Below are 21,003 nucleotides of genomic sequence, written 5' to 3'. Positions count from 1 at the left end.
CAGATAACATAAGATACATACTTTTTTACTTACTATCCCATTCTGAGAGAAACTGTAAAACCTCTTTCAGAAACGGAGCAGTTTATTGGCAGCCTACATAATTAATAAACTTAAACCGGTCATATGACTGTAGTTCTGGGATACTAAGCTAGGGGGAGGTGTTGCATCATTTTACAAGAAAAACTCAAGTAGAGACAACACTTCGTGACGTCAGCAGTCGTAAAACAGCGTCATGTCTGAACAAGCAGCTTATGGCTTAGCCTGAAAGCTAACGTCTTAGTTTTGTTTTTGGATTTTTTTTGTTTCTTTTTTTGATTTAGTTTGGCGGGCCGGGTTTTCTTCTAGATGGAGACCAAGAGCTTACCATGAAACTCCGGGTGCAGAATGACAGGTGAGGTGAAACCGCAACAGGGCCTCAGTTACATGTTAGCGGCTAATGCTAATTGATAGTTGTGTACCTGTTATCTGTCGCTGTCAGTAAGTTACTTTGGACCTGTTTTTATTTGGAAAATTACTGTTTTAATTACCTGGCGATAATTACGTTGCTATAATGAGACGATAGAGTTCTGTGAGTAATTCAGTTTCTGACTGATAGTCAGTTTGTCAAATTTAGCCAACGTAAACCAATCAATGCGTGCTGCAAAGTACCACAGTGATGTCAGAGAAGTACCGCTGGGTCTCTAAATACACACGGTTAAGATCTTCATTACTTTGTAATAGTTTAATAACGTCTTCAGATTGGTTCTCTCTCTGTGAGCTGACACATAAATCCAGCCGTGATCGCAGGTGCAGCTGGACACACTCTGACTGAGGCTCTTGTGTCTTAGGAGTGATTCCAGAAGAGCACAGAAACTGAGGGAGTCTCCTACTGTAATGCAGCCCAATTCAGCTGAACGGGGCGATCGTGCAGGAAATGGTTTATCTCTAACTCTGCAGCCAGAGCTTCTCACCAGGGCACCTGTCAGTGGTGCTGCTGCCGCCGCCAGCCCTGAGAGCAGCGAGGTGCGGGTACCCATGTCCGGTGGCCCTGGAGAGTCAAGTGGAAGCGCATCATCCAGGAGATGCAGGATCAACTCCCACAGCCACTCCCATTCGCATTCACACGCACATAGTCGGGCGCACCCCTCCGGTTCGGAGCCTGAGCTGGATCCGCCTGACTCCGATCTGGACTCCGGAGAACCCAGCGCCTCCCTTTCTGAGCTACGCTGTCTGTTCCGCTGGCTCCAAAAGAGTCTTCCTTTCCTCGTTATACTGTGTGCTAAACTGGTGATCCAGCACACTCTAGGTAAGCACGCGTTAAGGAAACAGTGTAGTTACAGTTGTAAACACAAGACAGCATATCATCATGTCTCTCTTCATTTACCAGGTTTAGCAGTTGGGATTGGCCTCTTCACAACTTTTTTATATGTGAATAAAAACATTCAAACTCAAGTCTTTCTTCAGGTGAGTCAACAACTGCACAAGTGCTGATTTATGATACGTTTTTGAAAAGCTGTTACATTCCTACGACATAATATTGCCTGTTTCGCCTTCAGGATCGTCACTCAAAACTGCAGTGCATATGGCTGCTACTCTTCCTGATCTCCTCTACCTTCCTGCTTTACTACACCTTCCTCACAGAGACACTTTATCATTGGTAAGGCCTGTACAGAAGTCTAGTATAAACAACTAAACGTTGAATATGGTAAAAGTTGTTGAAGAGCGTTATCATTTAACCTGAATGTTACTCTCCACACAGCCTCATCCTGCTCAGTCCAACCATTGAGCCACTGGGTTTCTGGGAAACGCTTTGGGCAGTCGGCATCACCAACTTCATAATAAAATTCTTCTTTATGGGAATTAAGTGCCTTATTCTGCTGCTGCCCACTTCACTGGTGACCTATCGAACTCAGGTTTGACTGGTGAATTTATTCTTGAGAAAGTAAAACACTGTGTTAGCAGGGCTGGTTTGGTAGTTTAAGTTTGTTTGTCCAGGGGCGGTGGCTGATGCTGACTGAGGAGCTGGGTCAAGTCCACCAGGCTATAGCGCCTATTCCACTGTGGTTCCGCTACCTAGTCACCTACCAGGAGACAGAAGGCATCCCTGGACTCACACTTGGGGTCCTGCTGGCTTTGCTCTACCTCATACTAAAGGTGTGATCCCACAGATTAAACACTGTTGTTGGATAAATGCTAAAAAGTTTCTGTTTCATACTGACAATTACACCAAAAACTGTTCCTTTTTTTCTCTCCTTTTTAGCTTTTAGGATTGTATGGTCAGTGGACATCTTTACTGAAAACTGGGAGGCTATTTCTAAGAGCCGAGGTCAGTGGTAGACAGCTTCTTAGTTAAATAGCAAATGCTTAGTCTCTAAGAGTCCATACTGAAGTGGGTTTTCCTGTTATTTCTCAGTGTACGGGCACAGCAGCCACAAGGAGTCAGTGCAGCGAGGCTGGAGATGTCTGCCCCATCTGTCAGGGAGAGTACAGGGAGCCTCGTGCTCTACTCTGTCAGGTAAAACCAACAAGTGCACACATCAGTTGGCTGCTTTTTGACTCGTTTTCAGTCCAGTCCTTGTACCGAATCATTTTTGGAGGGAGTTTTTTTGTTTGTTGAACCACTTAATGCTCACCTGTGAATCATTCAAGTATAAAAAAGGAACCTAACTCAAGGTGTCTACACATAATATACAGCTTAGCAAAGAGCCAGTTTTAAATTGTGTCTTTAGGCACTTTGCTACCAGCAGCCTGTCACAAAAAGACATCATTTGTTCCGATTTCTTCAGTTGAATCTATGAAAAAGTTGCCTGTCAAGCTGTGTTTCATCAAGTAGTATTTTTGCACCAACAAAGTGATTCCCAAAGAGCTGTTAGCTTAAAACTTGACATATCTCTGCAGTGTCCTTAAAATAAACAAGGGATGGATAACTGTTTACTATATATACACATGACTTAACAGTATATAGGTGTGTACAACAAAACAATAAGCAGCGCATGTTGGTTGGTGTCAAGGAGATTGAGACCATAAACTACAGACCTTCAGTCAAAGGAGTCTCCCTCTCCTGGCCATTGGAAAGAATGCAGATTTGGGGTACTTCCACATTGGCCTCAGTTTTTGGAAGCCACATCCATCTTTTTTTTTTTGTATGAAATCTTGAGCATAGAAGCTCCACCCACTTCCTGTTGAAATCTGTTTGTGAGGAGCAGCCAGTCAGGACAAAGCTGGCTTAAATGGTGAGGGACAGACAGCGGACTGCATCAAGATCCTGTATAAGATAAATAAGGATTCTTAAAAATGAATGACACCAGTCTAGTCTAGTAGTGTGAGAATAAACAAAAAAATATGGAGCTGGAAATGAGCAGAATAGGTCCACTTGAAGTTCAGTAGCCTTTTTTTTTTTGAGTGCAAAATATGGTGACATGCTTTCATTTCTCTGCTGTGCAGCACATATTCTGCGATGAATGCATCGCTCTGTGGTTTAACCGGGAGAAGAGCTGCCCAATGTGCCGCACAGTCATCACAGAGATGGTCTACAAATGGAGGGATGGAGCCACATCGCCACACCTGCAGATTTATTAATAAGGAGCAGAAAGGGGTGGGCTGATTGGGTCTGAGATATTGGTATTATTTTGTATGTAATATGTAGTTTTTTTTTTTCCATGGCTCTCAAGTCCCACTGATAAATAATGTCATACACACTGTTTCATTATTCAGCTAAGGGCTGGGCTCCCTGCTGGCCGAGGCCAGTAAGAGCACACAACTTGCACCTACAGCAGGCACGTTTGTTTTTTTAGCTGTACATCCCAACTTGTTATTCTCACAAACTGCAAGTTGATTATTTTCCTGCCCTCAAGTATTTCTTTTTTAATTTTCCTATTTGAAGTTGTTTCCTTTTGTGTTGCTTTTCTTCACCTTTTAGTCTTTCAAACTTTGCTCACAAATGAAAATTTCTGTACTTCCACGGTTTCTTCTGTTTGTAAATATGAGAGCGTAAGAGAATTATATAGACTTTTCCTTTAAATCTGAACAAACATACAGCACACGATCTCCAGTGTTACCAAAATTGTGATAGCAACTTTTCTGATTCATCCAAACGAATGCATATGATTTAGATGTCATTCAGTTAAGAGGCCGGAGAGCCGATGTACTGGAAAGCTTTTAGGAAACTTGAGTATGCAGTAACATGGACACGGCAAAGAATGGGTTTGCTTTCAGCTTTTTTTTTTTGGGGGGGGGGGGGGGGGGCTGTATTTTTAACAGCTGATGAAGCAAATGCATGTTTGTGATACTGAATTACACATAAATTATTTTTTTACAGGGCTGACATCGCCCCGTTTTTGTAAAAAAACCAAAGACTGGGAGAAACATCTATTTTGTGTATGAAAATCATTTCACTGTTATTTTTACCCACTCAGATCCATAAACTATCTGAATAAAGATCTACATCTGAATTATGAGTTCTCGATTCATGGAGCAAACTGGGGACAGTTCCCTGATGAGCAGCTACCAGTTAAAAATAAGTGAAGAGGTATTCTGTTACACCGACGGGGATCAGACACAGGATCCTATTCATTTAGGTTTTATTTTGACTTCATTATGTACATGATACAGTTCAGCCTTCTCCATTAGAGGGGACAAGATTGACACAACAGAAATGTTACTCAATGCCCACCAGTGATTCAAACATCCTTTTAACTCGAGATGTTTCACGTTATGTGTAAAATGCTCCTTAAACATACCTGAACAGAAGCAAGATGCACCGTTTCTCTCTCAGCCAAACCTCCCACTCAGATTATGATCACAACGTGAAGCAAAGACACGCATCCTAGAGAGGCTAACAGGTAGTCAATGTTTGTTATCAATCCCAGCCTTACACACACACGCACGCAGACACAATTACAATATACAGCAAACTGTACATACACGATGTACTCTGTCAGCAAAGGCACAGCGCCATTCCCATTGGTTTTTGCATCATAATACGCCATCCTTGCACTGCAAAAGAAAAACTACGCTTCAAGTTTTCAGCAAGGAAAATCTATAATGAAAAAGGTCTTCAGAAAATCCCCTTTAAAAGTGATACTATGCCTCAAAATAAATACTGTAAGACTTTCAGGCCTTTAGGAATATATGTATATTAAAAAAAAAAAAGCTGCATCTGAGGTTCTTGTAAGACGTCTTCTGTGGAAATAAAAATTATACTGTACATGATTATAATCGCAACAGAAGTCAAATCAACTTTTCACACATTCTGCTGCCCTATCTGAATAATACTACATAATAAATACATAGTTTGCATAGTGTAGACAATGCAGTGGAACCACAATGGCACTTGAAATAAATAGAAACAAAGTAAGGAAGTGGAGGAACAAGTGGAGTGGCCGCCGTTGGGCACAGCTGTCTTACAGGAATGATTGAAAATCATCAGCCTGACACTGATCCTTACTAGAGCTTCAGTCTGCAAACACAAACTTCATTGATGTACAACAGGTTGCAAAGTAACTTACAATAACACAAAGTATCAATATAGAAAACAAGGTCAGTATAACTTAAAATAAGCACGAACCAAAAAAGTTTCTACAAATTTGTAGAAAAATCATAAACTTCCTCGGATGTTTTCCAACATTTTTAGATTATCAGGGTGGTTAAAAAAAACCAAACAAACAAACCAAAAAAAAAAAAAAAAAAAAAAACAGCTTTATAGCTCATTTTGTCCACATTTGTTACAGTTGATTTGTTTGGACTGCAAGAAACAATTCAAAGGAAAACACATTTTATTTGTTTAGATTTCATTAGCATTACGGGAATCTGAATCTCGGTCAGTTTTAGGATGACGGGGTTCAATGGCTTGACTCCAAAGGCTCATCTAGCAGCTTTACATTATATATAAACAGCTCAAACATCCCAATCCAACCACTCTTAGCAAATGGTCTATTCATATACACGTGTGTTAATACCCACTAACACTTAAAGCCATGTTACAATGCACAAAAAGCGCACTCTCAGCACCTTAGACATGAATGCGGCCTATGTCAGTAAAAGGCAGTGACATCAGTCTGGCTCAGAGAACTGTGGGTCGACATGCTTGTTGGTTCCCAACCGTGCCAGTGGCAATGAGACTGCACGAGTTAAAAAAATAAAGAGCAGGAGATTTAAGTGACACACAAAAAGACTTTTAGAGTCTGTTTACATTCAACACAAAGAAAATGAACAGTGTTTCTGGACAGGCCTCCATCAGAAAGCCTCCCAGTCAGACAAGTAAAGCAGTGCCAGCATTTGGTATCGATTGTGGTGGAAGTGATGCACTCAGCTGAGATTTCACTTGTCTTTTTATAGCTGCTTTCCTTCAGGCGTGTTCATCTACTCCTGATCTAAGCTCCAGTGACAAAGGCAATCTGACTCTGTCCTTTAAATATAAAGGAATACTGTGTTCACTGTTGAAACTATTAGCCAATAAATCTACTTATTGACCGCAAATTCTTTTCACAAAAAAATGTAATGAGGGAGAAACAGAACCCTCTTTTTCACTGTGATGGAGTTTAACGCATCGTAAACACTACAAGTAACATCATCCTAGACTTGAAGATAAAAGAGCACCAGTAAATCATGATAATGCCGGTTGAATCCACCTCGGTCGGCATTTCTCAGCACACATTCGAACTGACTTCCACCTAAGAGCACCTCTCCCACACCACTCCGCTGATTTTTAAACTGCCGATTAGCTGTGGCAAGTTAAAGAAGCCAGGCTAAGTCAGGAGGTTTTAGGAGGTCAAGGAGGGAAGGCGCTGCTGGAAGAGCTGGTGATCGGCGTTGACAGTGTCAGTCAAATTTAAAAAAGGAAAAAAAAAAATTCCTACAAGTCTCTTTGAAAGAAAACAAAAAGGAAGAGGAGATACTGAAAAGAAGAGCTAATGTTCGTAGGAAAGCTGAGCGTCATAGGTTCATTCGTAGGTGTTCGGGCCGCTTAGAGTTCATGGGGTAGGCCTGCTTTTTGTAGGTGCCTACATTGATGCCTGAAGGTTGCCTGATGGGAAGCGGCGCAGAGGCCTCGGTGAAGCCACTGCTGCTAGCGTCCATTTGCTCCACTGTCGACACCTCCATGGGTTGGTCCACAGAGCTACCAGGGGAAAACGGAGATGGGCTGCTGGTCAGTGAGGGTCCCCGGGGCCAGCAGTCCCCTCCTGCAAACTTCACTGGACTGAGGAAGGAGATAAGAGGTACTTATATTAGTCTTTGGAGTCACACAGCTACAGTCATGGGAAAAAAGTACACCCTCTTTCAACTTTAAGGTTTTACCTATTACGACATAATAAAAAAATTTTTTTAAATAAATGACTGATTTTAACAGTTTCTTAAATTATTTAAATACAACTTGAGATGAACATCATGACATATTACACTGTGTGATTTTTTTTTTTTTTTTTAAACAAAACTAATCCAAAATCTAGAAAAAGTGTGTGAAAAACTAAGTTCATCCATTCAGTAGTTTGCTGAACCACCTTTAAGCAGCAATAACTTGAATTAATGGTAAATTGTTATGGGGGGGAATGTGGGCCACCCTTCTTTACAATGTTGCTTCAGTTCATTGAGATTTACAGACGTGTTTATGCACAGCTCTCTTAAAGTCACGCCACAGCACCTCAGTCAGTCTGGACTTTGACTGGACCATTGCAGCACCTTGATTCTTTTCTTTTTTTCCAGCCACTGTGTAGATTTGCTGCTGTGCTCGGTCTCATTGTCCTTTGGAACGACCCCTTTAGCCGCAAGACAGCCTCATATTTGACTCTAGATTACTTTGCTATACAGAGGAGTTTGTGGCGGTTCAGTGACTGCACGACGCTCAGGTCCTGTGGCTGCAAAACAAGCACAAACCATCACCCTGCTTGACAGGTGTTATGAGGTCTTTCTGCTGATATGCTGCGTTTAGTTTTTGCCCGACATCTCCATTTTGGTCTCTTCTGTCCAAAGAACACTGTTTCAGATTTCCTGTGGTTTGCTCAGATGCAACTTTGCAAACCTAAGCTGTGCGTCCATGTTCTTTTTAGAGAGAAGAGGCTTTCTCCTGGCAACCCCTCCAGTCCTTTTCTAATTGTACTGTCATGAGCTTCAACATTTAGCATGCTAACTGAGGCCTGTAGAGTCTGAGATGGAGCTCTTGGGTTTCTTGCAGTCTCTCTGAGCACATTGCATGGTCTGACCTTGGGGTGAATCTGCTGGGATGTCCAATCCTGGGCAGCTGTCCTGAATGTTTTCCACTTGTGAATAATGTTTCTCACTGCAGAATGATGGACATCAAATGGTTCACAAGTGGCCTTATAACCTTCCCAGGCTGGCGAGTAGCAACGATTGCTTTCCTCCTTGGCATTGTGTCAACGCGCACCTGAATGCTCCAGACCAGCAAACCACCAAAACATCTGCTTTTACACAGCTGCTCACACATGCTGATGATCAGTTAATCAAGTGTATTGGATTAGCAGCACCTGGCTGCTACTTATGGAAGCAGTAAGGGTATACTTAACATTTCACACACAGCATCTGCATTTAGGCTTAAATTATGTTAACTAAATAATGACAGTATAATATGTTGTTGTTCATCTGAGGTGGGATTTAAATAATTTTAAGTTTCACTTGACAGCATAACCTGATGTGTGATTAAACATACCTGAAAATGACTGAGGCAATAAGCAAATTACTCCCAAAGCTCCAAAACCTCCCTCACCTCCCTGACAAACTTTTTTTCAGTTTGCGTAATTCAATTAATGACCTCCCTTATTTGAGCTTTAACAACTGCAAAGGAAATTACACATGATGGCTTACTGTTAGCCAAGCAAATTCAAGCCAGTCACAAGGTCAGCAAATGAGTCATCATTACAGAGACTTGTTTTGGGAAAAGTCTTTAAATGACCAATGCAACTCAACAGAACTGGAGACAAAAATAACATGCTGTTACCTCACAGGTGTTCTTGGGCTTCCTGGGAACTTTCGTGGTGAGCGGACTTTTGGCTCAAAGGAGAACTTCTCTTTGACATTCTCAAGCACAGATGGGGCTACATATGTGAAACCCTGGGGAAGGGGTGGAAGACAAAAACAGAGAGCGATCTAAACCCACCTCTTCAAAGACCATCTTTCCAAAAACAACCCACAGCTGATGATGAGCAATGAAATGCTGAGTAAACCATATCATGCAATGTGGTGGAACAGTGAGTGAAGCTTCCAGGAAAACCAACAGGATTAAACCAGATGGGAGAGATTAACTGATTCTCGTAAAACCTACTTGTTGAAAAGGGAACAAAAAACAAAACACAAACAAACACACACACACACACACACACACACGCAAACAATACGTCCAGAGCTAGCTGCTGTTTGTGTTTTCAGACAACACAAACAGTACAGGGTGAGACCGAGCACACTATTTTCTATTAAAAACTCTCTTTGTGCTTAAATTTAGCAACATCACCTTTGGGACTATCAACTTTGCACCAAATCTTTAGCTTTTTACCTTACAGCATGTGACAACAAACGATGACCTGCACAATGTCTACAAAATGCTGAAATACATGTGTTGGATGGTTGTGAGTCATCCTTCATATAGCTCACATGGCAACGTCAACATACACTCACCAAAAAAAAAAAAAAAAAAACCTGTTCCAATGGCACATGAAGCTCATATCTAAATCAGCCAATCACATGGCAGCAACTCAACACATTCAGGCACATACACATAGTCAAGACGACCTGCTGAAATTCAAACCGAGCATCAGAATGGGGGAAGAAAGGTGATTTAAGTGACTTTGAATGTGGCATGGTTGCTGGTGCCAAGATGTGCTGGTCTGAGTATTTCAGAAACTGCTGACCTGCTGGGATTTTCCCACAAAACCATCTCTAAAGTTTACAGAGAATGATCCAAAAAAGAGAAAATATCCAGTGAGCAGCAGTTCTCTAGATGAAAATGCCTCGTTAATGCCAGAGGTCAGAGGAGAATGGCCACACTGAACTGACAGAAAGGCAACAGTAACTCAAATAACCACTCGTTACATCATCTCTGAACTCACAAACCTTGAAACAGATGGGCTACAGCAGACCACACTGTGTCAGGATTTGGCTTGCATCAATGGTTCAAGCTGCTGGTGGTGGTGTAATGATATGGGGGATATTTTCTTGGCACACTCTGGGCCGCTTAGTACCAACTGAGCATCACTTAAATTCCACAGCCTCCCCGAGTATTGTTGCTGACTGTGTCCATCCATTTATGACCACAGTGTACCCACCTTCTGAAAGCTGCTTCCAGCAAGGCAGCACTCCAAAGCTCAAGTCATCTCACCCTTCTTGAACATGACAGTCTGTTCAAACGGCCTCCACAGTCACCTAATCTCAACCCAATAGAGCTCCTTCAGGATGTGGTGGAACGCGAGAGTCCCATCAGCTGACAAATTTGTACTGTGTGATGCTATCATGCCGGTATGAACCCAAATCTCACCCTGGTTCTCACAAGGTATAACTAATGAAGTGCCCTGTGAGTGTACTTAAGCTGTGGTCGGGTTTACTACTTATTTGAGTAGTACTTTAAACTGAAGATAATAAAACAAAAGGTACTGATGTACTTCCACATAACATCAATGACCAATAATTATCTTCAAATATTTAGCAAGTGGTTGCACTAATTATTCCCTTGTATATCTTTTCTCTGAAAGCTCTCCAGCAGAAATGAGAGAGTGCAGCTTTCATGCGGCAATAGTTACATACCAGGAAGACTTGATTGGCACTTTCACTGAGCATGGAGTCATCGGGGCTGTCCACTGGAGTCTGACTGGTGAACTTGGAGTCAAACTGGCTGACATCATCAGCTGATTGCTGTGAAAAACAAACAAAAAAAAAAAGCAGGTTAGTTAATCACCTTTGCACGGCCACGTTACTGAGGACATCACTGTGTAGAAGACAAACTCACCAGAAATGGTTTAAATGGAGGCTCGACTTTGCGAGCAAGGAGGTCGTCCCAATTTATATGGCGGAAGAATGCATGGGCCTAGGAAACATGACAGTTGTATTACAGACTTTTGTTTGTTTGTTTGTTTGAAATATATTCCAGCTCCATCAGATTATAGTTAAGATTAACTGCATGCAAAAATGTGAGCCTCTGCTTCCAGCAGATATACCTACCTGGACCTCAGCTGCATCTCCTGGTCCAGCCCCGAGTCGCGATGAGGCATTTCTTTTCAGCAACTGCAAAAAAATAAATTAATTAATTAATTTTTTCTGAAACAAAAACAGATGAGTCCATGTTTGGAAACTTGTTTTTCCAGATGTTTAAGTAGACACAACACAGCCAGTGGACACAACGCAGCCAGTGAAGTATGAGATAGAAGGGAGGCTTTAACAGCTTCACCTTTTTCAGGAGGTCCCTGGCTTCTTGTGTGAGGTAAGGTGGAAGGCTGAGTTTACTTTTCAAGATTTTGTCAATTGTCTTCTTTCGGTTTTCGCCAGTGAATGGAGGCTAAGAAAGAGAAGCAGATCAGAAACGTTAGCTGAGCAGCACGATGCCTCCAACAATGCTGTGATAAAGAGTTCTGGCTGCTTGCATTAGTGGCTGCTCTAAGGGACGGACTGGTTTGCACTTACTGCTCCTGTCAGCATGTCATACATGAGAGCTCCCAGACTCCACCAGTCCACGGCACGATTATGTCCGCTCCTCATTAGGATCTCTGGAGCCCTGAGGGGGGGGAGAGGTAGAGGACATGGCTATGCAGCAAGTGTGTGAAGCAGAAAATATGAATATTCTGATGTGTATGCAGCTACAATTTAAGTCATCTAACTGTTTGCCATACATGTATTCGATAGTGCCGCAGAAGGTGTGGGTGACTGTTCCATCGTGGATGGACTCTTTGCATAGGCCGAAATCTGTCAGCTTCACGTGTCCTAGAAGACAGGTTCAAGTTGTTCTTTAATACTGGGACTCAAAATAAGTAAAAGATTTCTGCCTTTTGTAAGGGCCACGTTTCAGTACCATTGTTATTGAGCATGATGTTCTCAGGTTTTAAGTCCCTATAGATGATGCCTTTTTGGTGCAGATGACCCAGCGCCATTGAGATCTCAGCCAGATAGAAACTGTAAAAAGAAAAGGAAAAGAAAACAAGATGCAGGGCCCATATTTAGTAAACTGTATTGACATTTCTACCCATTTTCCCTCATTACTGTTCTCCAATTATGTACATTTTTAAGCCACATAATGATGTTTATACTCATGCTCTTCTGCAGTCGCTGTCTTTTAGGTTATTCTAGGAATACTACTAACCCTTATTTGTTCAGCAGTTTATCATCTACAGATTGTTTATATAAAACAAAAGGACACGTACTGCGAGCATTTGTCCCTGTTCCAGCTGAACTGCTTAATGTCTGAGAAACAGAGCCACCTATCTGCTTGTTTGCACACAAGTCAGCTTTAAATTCCCTGTGTCAGTTCCCTTACTATGCTTTTGGGCACTTAGGCCTCTTTTCCACTAGCACCTACTCATCTCGACTCAGTTTCATTGGTTTTTCCCATTGCAACTGAGTACCGTCTCAGCAAGGTGGCCCGTCATCTGTATGCGACACAAACACAAACATCTAGCTTCCTCTGGATTCTTTTGGCTGAGTAGGTAGCAAAAAAGGACCTGGTACCAGGCACCTAATGAAAACCCTGAAAACCAAGTTGAGTGGAGGTGATTAGGTACTAGTTAAAAAGCGGCATTAAAGACATTTAAAATATGTCTGCATGCTGCCATCAGTATACAAGTAGCTACTTTTTTGTTTTATTCCAAGAAATATTTTGCCAAGCCTGTGAATTATGAGTCAACCAAAAAGAGTCAAGAGAGATAAAGTCACACCACTGGGTGTTTTAAGATGCCCCTTTTGTAGTTATTAGGAAAAGTTTTAGGATCTTAAACACACAGTACTGGCCATGAAATATGTAAACATGTGAGTTCATGCAAAGATTTAAAGAAACATAAAATTAACTAGTCTGACAAATATATTCTGTTTTGCTTAAAATCTTAATGTTCCAAAGGAAATTTCTTATTGATCATAAAGTAAAATACAAATAAGTCAAGCATGAAGGCTATTGTTAACATCAGGCTCTAACAGCAACAGACTAACTCACCATGCTGTGTCTTCCATGAAGATTCCCTCTCTTTCCAGCTGCATGAACAGTTCCCCACCTACAGTCACCACATGCAAAAACTCATCATTCAAATATATTCACACTGGAAATGGAGAACTGCGCTGATTGAATGACTGGGGATTATCCTTACCGCTCAGATATTCCAGGATGAGGTACAACTTTCCCCCTGTCTGGAAGGCATAAATCAGGTCCACAATGAAAGGATGCTTCACCTCCTCTAAAATGTTCCTCTCAGCTTTGGTGTGGGCTGTGTCCTTTGCGTTACGCACAATCATGGCCTGGCAAGGGACAGAAAAACGCAGTGTTGGGGTGTGAAACTATTTGGGCAATAAGTCTTTACCCCATTAGCTAGCATGAAACACTTAAATCAGCTGCAGAGGCAGAGCAGGAACCGGGATGCCAGGATGGTAGCTACAGCTAAATCTCATTAAGCCAATAAACAGTCATTAAGCAAAACCTCAAGCTTCGGGGAATATGAGCTGGCTTTTCAAGGAAAGTCAGACATTAGCCCTGTGTCAACTGCAGAGAAGAGGCCAAGCTGAACAGAAGCAGCAGTTCTGAGGTTTCATGAGAAAAAGCCTGGTGCCATTATTTTTGGGTGGTCTGTCCTTAGTTTCTGGCATCATAGCTGAATGTAACAGTATGTCATACAGTAATGTGCTCAGGACTCCAGTCAGAGCAACTTGCCCATAGATGCCGACTACTTGCGCTTGCTTACATACAGATAACTCAGAAATCATTTCTCCAAAACCACCCTGACTGTGCATGCAGACAAGAGCCAGTTAGGCCAATTTTTATGAATGAACATGACTGAATTACTCCTTATATCCATCACACGCAAGCAGATTTACTCACCTTCTTTAAAACTTTCATAGCAAATATCTTTCCAGAGGTGGCACCCGACACCTTCCGAACTTGAAACACCTGCAAAAAAATTGATACTGTTTAAAGCCCAATCCTATAGACATTTCTACAACGTTTATCAAGTTTAATCTAAGACTGAAGAGCACACAAAAAGTGATGCATTTCCTGTTTATCACTCAGCATCAACATCTGCTGACAGCTTGCAAAGAGATATGAAAGGATGTCACATCGCTTACTACAGGTTCAAGAGAAACGTGACTTGTTTAAGCTTATTTGGGACTTTTTAATACCACCTTTACAAAAATTAGAGTGAATATAGTGTTGTTAATCCTTTGGTTGACTGAAGAATTACACCTTTGCAACATTCATAAACATGCCTGAAAAAGCCACTTTATTACACTGAAAATTTGAGAAGCCGCTGCTGTGCATATTGTGTATTCCACAGCATGCATAGCAGCAATCAAGTCATGTAAAGATCCCAGCTCTCATATGGTGAGATGCAGGGTACACCCTGGACAGGTCGCCAGCCTGTCGCAGGGCTACCACAGAGAGACAGACAACCATTGGAATTGGAGAATGTAATAAAAATAAATAAATCACAACAATGATAAATGAAAATGTTAAAAAAAATAACCAGTTTATTTCCATGTTCATATTCATCTAGGTTTCCGTCAAAACCATGTGAACCACTGAAGACGGGCAAAAGAGCTGCAGGTTTGAGACCACAAAAATTGCTGAATACTAGCCAGTAAAAAGTTAGCACTAACACAATGCTTGGGCAAGTTGACAAATCTCAGTTTCACCAGTTTATTAAGGCTGTGTCAACAAAGACTTGACTGGAAGATTCTGGTTTAGCACTACAGATGAATATTGTGGGAAAGTGAAACTTTTTTAGAGACTCAAGTAGTATTTATCAAACATTGTCTTTGCTCATTAAAAAAAAGGAAAAGTTATTCTTCTATTACTCTGACTAAAATTAACTGCTCTTACTTTTCATAAAGAAGCTAGTGTTTTGACCATCTGCATAGTTCCTGAAAGACTACTCAGGCTCTCAGTTTAAAATCCCAGGAAACCTTTGCCAAAAGATATTATGCAACATGGCAAGCGTATCAAAACAAATGGCACTGCACTCCAAAAAAATTAATAGATTAAAAAAAAATTTTTTATTACCTTACAATTCTAAGTCAGAAGTTACGGAAAATGACTTTGTTGTCATCTTATCCAAAACCACTTCAGACAGAGCAAGTCATGCATCTGCTTGCTAAGTGAAAAATGTTTCCAAAATAACTGTAATGTGCACTGTCATTGTGAAGTTTAGAAAGGAAACATCAGGGAAGTTCCAGAGCTCTGCATCCATAAAAATAAGGCACAAGCCATAATGTGCACTCATCTTTGAAATCTCCATTTGTCTTAAGATTAGATTCAAGGGTTGCAGAGGGATTACTTTTATGTCTTATGTCTATGCGAGTAAAGGCTTCTGCTTCCTTGATTCAACAGCTTACACTAAAGGTGTTTTTTTTTTTTTTTAAACCACAGGAAAAAAAAAATTGCTGGATATTTGTGGGAATTGGATGGTTGTTGATAAACAGCAATGACAGTGTAAACTATTGCCAAATTTCCAGTTCCACCCACTGGAACTTCAAGACATCTGCAATGTCCTCCCCCACATACTGGTAATGTGATAGCAGGTCTTAGGCTGAGCAAAATAAGTGACACAGTTGTATTTCACTCAATTTTATAAACTAAAATGTTTTGCACAGTTCTGTGACCTAGAGTCTCACACTTTTTTTTTTTTTATTAACCCTACATCAAATGGATATGATTATGAATATTTCAGTGACGCCTCCAAACCCTAAATTTCAAGTCATCTTGGACAGGTAAATAGGAGAAGGAAATTTCTCTGTGAGGGAGAAATTTAGTTTGGGATCTTGATGCCTCACCTTTCCATAGCCGCCTTTTCCCAAAACTTTCAGCAGCTCAAAGCATTCGGGCCTGATCTGCTCTGTTCCCTTGTTTACGCTGTTCTCTGAGATTTCAAACTTCTCACATTCATCCATGTTACTGGCAAAACAAAGCAGAAAATAAATAAAGAAGATGAGGAAACAGATTGTCCAGATTCAGGACATTTACTCAACACTGTGTTTACAATTTCCAGGACATACATCAGAGGTATGAATGAGTGCCACAAGCACCTGAGCATTAAAACAACAGTGGGCAATGGCTGAACTTTTTTGTGATGTTGGTTTTATTTGGGGGAATAGACTGGATGAGTGAGATTAGCACCCACTGCTAAAGCACCTCCACAATGTTTTTCCACACAAAGACCCCTCAAATATTTCCAGCTGAGAGCAAAGAAGCCAAACATCACTTTTTAGTTGGTAAATGCAGCTTTCAAAGGCCCCAAAGCTCACTGAATGGTTTAAACTGAATACTTACAATGACACAGATGTATGATATGGTTCTCAGAGTTACCAAACTTCAGTTCAGTTGAACGGGCAACCCAGCATCAGACAGCAAAAGAGCTCTAGAGTTATGGTCCAGCACTACATAACTTATGTTAGTTTTCCATTGAGCTTAATCTCATATTTCTCATGGCTTCGAAGTATGATTAACTTGGCTTAAACTGACTTAGTGCTCATATCAAATTAAAAATAGTGCCACGAAAAAAGTTAAATTTTCAAGATCCTAAATGCTGACTTCCACTCATCCAAATAAAAGCATTTTGGCATGGTTCCCCTTTTTCGGACCACAGTCAGTTACAACATTGCTTATACTCACTAATCAAAGCTACTGCACTGGTCCATGTATTCACTGTGCTGCCCCTGAAAACAAAAGGGCACACCAGGACACAACATTTAGGCACACAGGAATGTGAGGGAGAGCTGTTATTTACTAGGTAGTCTGAATTCATTAGCGGTATATTACAGACACACACATTTTATATTTATATGTGTGTGTGTATATTTTATATTTATATATATATATATATATATATATATATATATATATATATATATATATATATACACACACATACACATATATACACACACACACACACACACACACTGAGGCATCATATATATATAAAATTAACGAACAGAGTTTGTTCATTATTTCTTAATTATCTAGCCAAGTTTACTTAAAATGAAACAGACCCGTACGGCTAGCCAAGATAGGGAAAGCTAGCCAAAAAGTGTGGAGCTAGCATTGGTAGCATACCACCTTGTTGTTCGACTTTTTATTTTATTTTAACAAAAGACAGAAATGCACACCTTATTGATTAAATCGAGGCTGCTAACAAACCACAGACACAACATTCATGTGCAGCTAATATAGCCAGTTACACGGCAATAACGGCATCCCTAAAAGAAGAATGCCTATGCAGAGGGTTGCCGCTTATAGCTCCATTTTCGGACAAGTCCCTTCACCCGCTGATTTAGACTGTGATTTTCTTTTTCTTTCGTTATACTTTATTTTTCCTAATAGTGACAGTTTACTTTTTTTCTTCCCATTACAGTGTAGCGTTTATAGCTTCGCTGCCTGTACACTTTAAACTGAAGGACAACCTTATACGTGCCTGAAGGCTGCTCACCTTCACTTAAGCTATCCAGCCCAACATCCAAGACTTTCAGGAGGAAGTCAGATAATGTAACTGGGATGTTTAATTTCAGCGTAGCCAATGTTTTACGCGACAGTACCTGAATACGCGGGAAAGGGGTGAAAGAGGATGTGTCCGATAATGGATCTGTGAGTTCTGGTGTTAGCATCTTAGGCCTCGGCGCTGCTAAGTTTTAGCTAACTGGCTAACAGCAGGAGCACTAGCCTCAACATTAGCGTAAACTCACCCCATCCTCAAGCTCTTCGTCAGAGACATTCCCATCCGGTTGATCCAAATCGATGTCGAAAACCGCGGCCATGGCCACGGCGCTTCACTCGGCGTTTAATGACAAAACACAGATCCGCTCCTCCACCTCATGTGAGACCCATTACCGTAACAACCGGCTATGGCAGAAAGCATGGGCTCCCCAACCAAAACAACACGGGAGTAACGACAGAAGGAGCCTCTAGTGTCCGCCGGCGGCACTACCCGGCTCAGCCCGGATAAAAACATCAGGACAGATCCGACAGATCCAACTTCCAACAACGGCAGACCGGGGAAAGAAATTCAGTCACTACAGGAGAAACAATGAAACAAAGACTCGCATTAATAAATAAACAAACAAGCGGAAAGGTGGATGATTTTTCGTCTTACACAGGTTTGCAGAGAATACTTATTTACTGCATATTTAAGAGAGAATATATTTCATTTCCTGTGTTTTTGACTAATTTAGACAATAGTTTTAGACTTGTTGTAGCGGCCTCTGTTTAAAAATCTAAATTTCTTGGTATGTGACTGATGATCACATCTAAAACTAACTTTACATACTCATCATACAGAAGTCTGATGTATTATGTAAGCTCCCTGTAATATTAGCCCACTCACGCAGATTGTGAGAATATGCAGGCCTCCACTTAGCAGGGCTTCCTTTGGCTTCCTCTGGTTCTCCAACCTGCAGTGCAGACAGTCACATTCATCGTGATCTGATAATGTAAATGGTGTTACTCTTAGACAGATGGTTTAATTAGAAATTGTTTGTTTTGTTTGTAGATAATGAAAAGGTTAGTTTCCTTTTAGTCTAAAGGTGTAAAGTTGATCCCGGGAACTGAATTTGAACAAGTTTGGACTATTCAAAGTATTCAATCACACAAAAGACTCACACAAACAGTAGAAAGATCTGATCACTAGGAAATGATCTTTAGCTGCTAGTGTTAATCTAACAGTCAACAACATTTTTAGCACCGGTTTGATAAGAAACCATAAAGCTAATCACTGATCAGCATTGTTATCTGTTGTGGGTGTTTTTATGTTTTTGTATGTGTTGTGTTTTGTAAAATAGTAAATTTGAAAGTTCATGAATAACAACAATAATTATATTTTAGCGCTAACAATATCATTTTGATTAACGAGCTTGCACATACGGGTGGATTAACCATTACAGAATCATTAAAAATGATTTTGGTAATTACAATACTGTTAATTTAGGGCAGCTGTGGCATGAAGCTTACACTGGGTGGTGGTCTAATACATTTGTTAAGCACTGTATGTTCAGCCAGAAGTGGTTTGAACAGGTTTTTGAATGGACTCTGGCCAAACCTTCTGACATGTCTAAACAGTGAAGTTCAGCAGTAAAGAGTGAAATCGGTCTTAACTAAGCCATCATTGCATTTCCTCTTATGACAAGTCACAATGTCTGCTGTTATAAGGGCCACAAGGAATAAGGGATTAATTTTCTGCCCTTAGGCTCCTCAGATTCTTTCCTTGTATTTCAGTGCAGGGTCCTTAAACAGCCCCCCCTTTTTCACACCAGTAGGTGGCAGCAAGAAAAAGGCGATCCTTTTCTGGTTCATTCATCCTGAAATCTGCCTGTTCTGTGATGTTTTATTGTGTTTCTTTCATCCAGGCCAAAACCAATGCAAAATGCACAAAATGCTTATATATTTAATTACTTGTATTGTCTTGATGAGGACGCTCGTTGTGCCTCCTTTGCCCTAGAGCTTCAGGATGCACTGTGGAATTTCTCCCCATTAAGCTGAGGGATATCAAAGCAGTACAGACAAGTGTACTTTGTTGTTGTCAGTATACAGAGAGGAAACCCTTGGGTATTTTACCTCACACAGAGGTAACACACAAGCATCTGTGGCTGAAGCTGCTTTGCGGCTGTGCTGTCACTATATTGAGAATAGCTCGCACACTTCCCCGTGATGCTTGTGGTACCTGCAGAAAGAAGCAGAATGAGAGCTTGTTGCCATTTCCTCACATTGTATTTACACGCCTGCTAGACTTCTGCTTTTTTTGTCCCTTTTGTTGAGAAATGTCAAACTGTTGCATGTCTTCATCGTGCGCCGCCCTCGTGTTATCCTTGGAAGGACTTTGTGGGCAAAGACTGAAATTTAATGTAGCCAACATTTTTTTTGGCAGAAGAGGTTAACAGTAAGTAGCAGTTTATCTGATTCTGTCGTGAATGATCTGTGAGTTTAGAGCGCAGCCAATATACAGTAAAATGTGTAAATATACAGCGCGTTTATCAGTTAAGTGTTTCTTCACCCAAGTCAGTGTCATCTGGGTTTCGGCTCGATATCAAAACAAAAGCTCACTGAATAAATCCATAATAATCAGAAAGTTTTACTGAGGACCACAGAGGTTCAGTCTTAAAGGCACAGTTCATGTGTTTTCCACCCTGGCTGTTTATCCATCAAGAACATGCTGGTGTGAGTAATCCGGTTTGGGACATATTGGTTGTAGAGATGTCTTCTTTTTCTTGAATATGATGGAACCGATTGACTTGCGGTGTCCAAAGAAAACAAAGAAACAAAACCCCCAGCAACGTCCATTTCCACAAAACCAAGACCCAGTTATTCATAAAACCCACAAACCTTGTTGTGAGCAGTTTTATGTGGGAACCATTTTCTTCCTACTCTTTGCATTGGTCAACCAAAAGCTGCATTCAGCTGGCTGAGCTGAACACTATCAATGTTTGCAGTCTGTTACACTGTCACAGGTGGATGCACACTTCCTTCAGCCTGGTCATGTGACTGACAGGTGCAGTTTGGTCAAAAAAAACCAAAAAAAAGTAGAAAGAGAAATTGCTGCTGAGGTTTTGGTGATTTGAGCATCATAAGGAAAGTGAAACATCTCCACAACCAGCAGCTCCAAGCCTGGGCAACTGACACTGCAACAATCTAACTGGATAATTAGCACTGCAGAAAATTTGGGGGCGAACCGCCCCTTTAATGTATGTTCTCAGGACATATTTGTTTAAGCTGTAGCCTGTACTGGCTCGTTATTAGTTTACCAGCGTTAAACATAAGATGAAGACAGTAAAAGCGCTCGAGTGTCAAATTCTGCACTTGCAGCATGCTACAGAGTGAAAGATCCAAGAGAGGCTAGAATAGAAACACAT

General features: G+C 41.0%; 2 protein-coding genes across 2 annotated transcripts; one reads left to right on the top strand and one right to left on the bottom strand.

Moving 5' to 3' along the window:
• The first annotated feature begins 214 nt into the window (after positions 1–214).
• Positions 215–4,430, top strand: rnft1 (ring finger protein, transmembrane 1). The gene is made up of 9 exons (XM_030746214.1): positions 215–391; positions 828–1,285; positions 1,367–1,443; positions 1,536–1,636; positions 1,739–1,892; positions 1,975–2,133; positions 2,240–2,305; positions 2,393–2,494; positions 3,424–4,430. The coding sequence occupies exons 1-9, from the start codon at positions 366–368 to the stop codon at positions 3,556–3,558; spliced, it is 1,278 nt and encodes a 425-aa protein (XP_030602074.1). The 5' UTR covers positions 215–365; the 3' UTR covers positions 3,559–4,430.
• Positions 4,431–4,574: 144 nt separating this feature from the next.
• Positions 4,575–19,762, bottom strand: rps6kb1a (ribosomal protein S6 kinase b, polypeptide 1a). Its single transcript, XM_030746422.1, has 17 exons — positions 19,712–19,762; positions 18,486–18,552; positions 17,848–18,174; positions 16,778–16,821; positions 15,940–16,060; positions 13,991–14,059; positions 13,266–13,413; positions 13,115–13,172; positions 11,984–12,084; positions 11,805–11,895; positions 11,599–11,689; positions 11,366–11,473; positions 11,140–11,202; positions 10,928–11,005; positions 10,726–10,833; positions 8,930–9,042; positions 4,575–7,177 (listed from the first exon to the last, which is right to left on the bottom strand). Exons 3-17 carry the CDS (start codon positions 17,917–17,919, stop codon positions 6,913–6,915), a joined length of 1,530 nt encoding a protein of 509 aa, XP_030602282.1. The 5' UTR covers positions 17,920–18,174; positions 18,486–18,552; positions 19,712–19,762; the 3' UTR covers positions 4,575–6,912.
• Between the last annotated feature and the right edge of the window lie 1,241 nt (positions 19,763–21,003).

Source organism: Archocentrus centrarchus, chromosome 14 (genome assembly GCF_007364275.1).
Source record: "Archocentrus centrarchus isolate MPI-CPG fArcCen1 chromosome 14, fArcCen1, whole genome shotgun sequence".
Lineage (NCBI taxonomy): Eukaryota > Metazoa > Chordata > Actinopteri > Cichliformes > Cichlidae > Archocentrus > Archocentrus centrarchus.
This window is presented reverse-complemented; position numbering and strand designations above follow the sequence as displayed.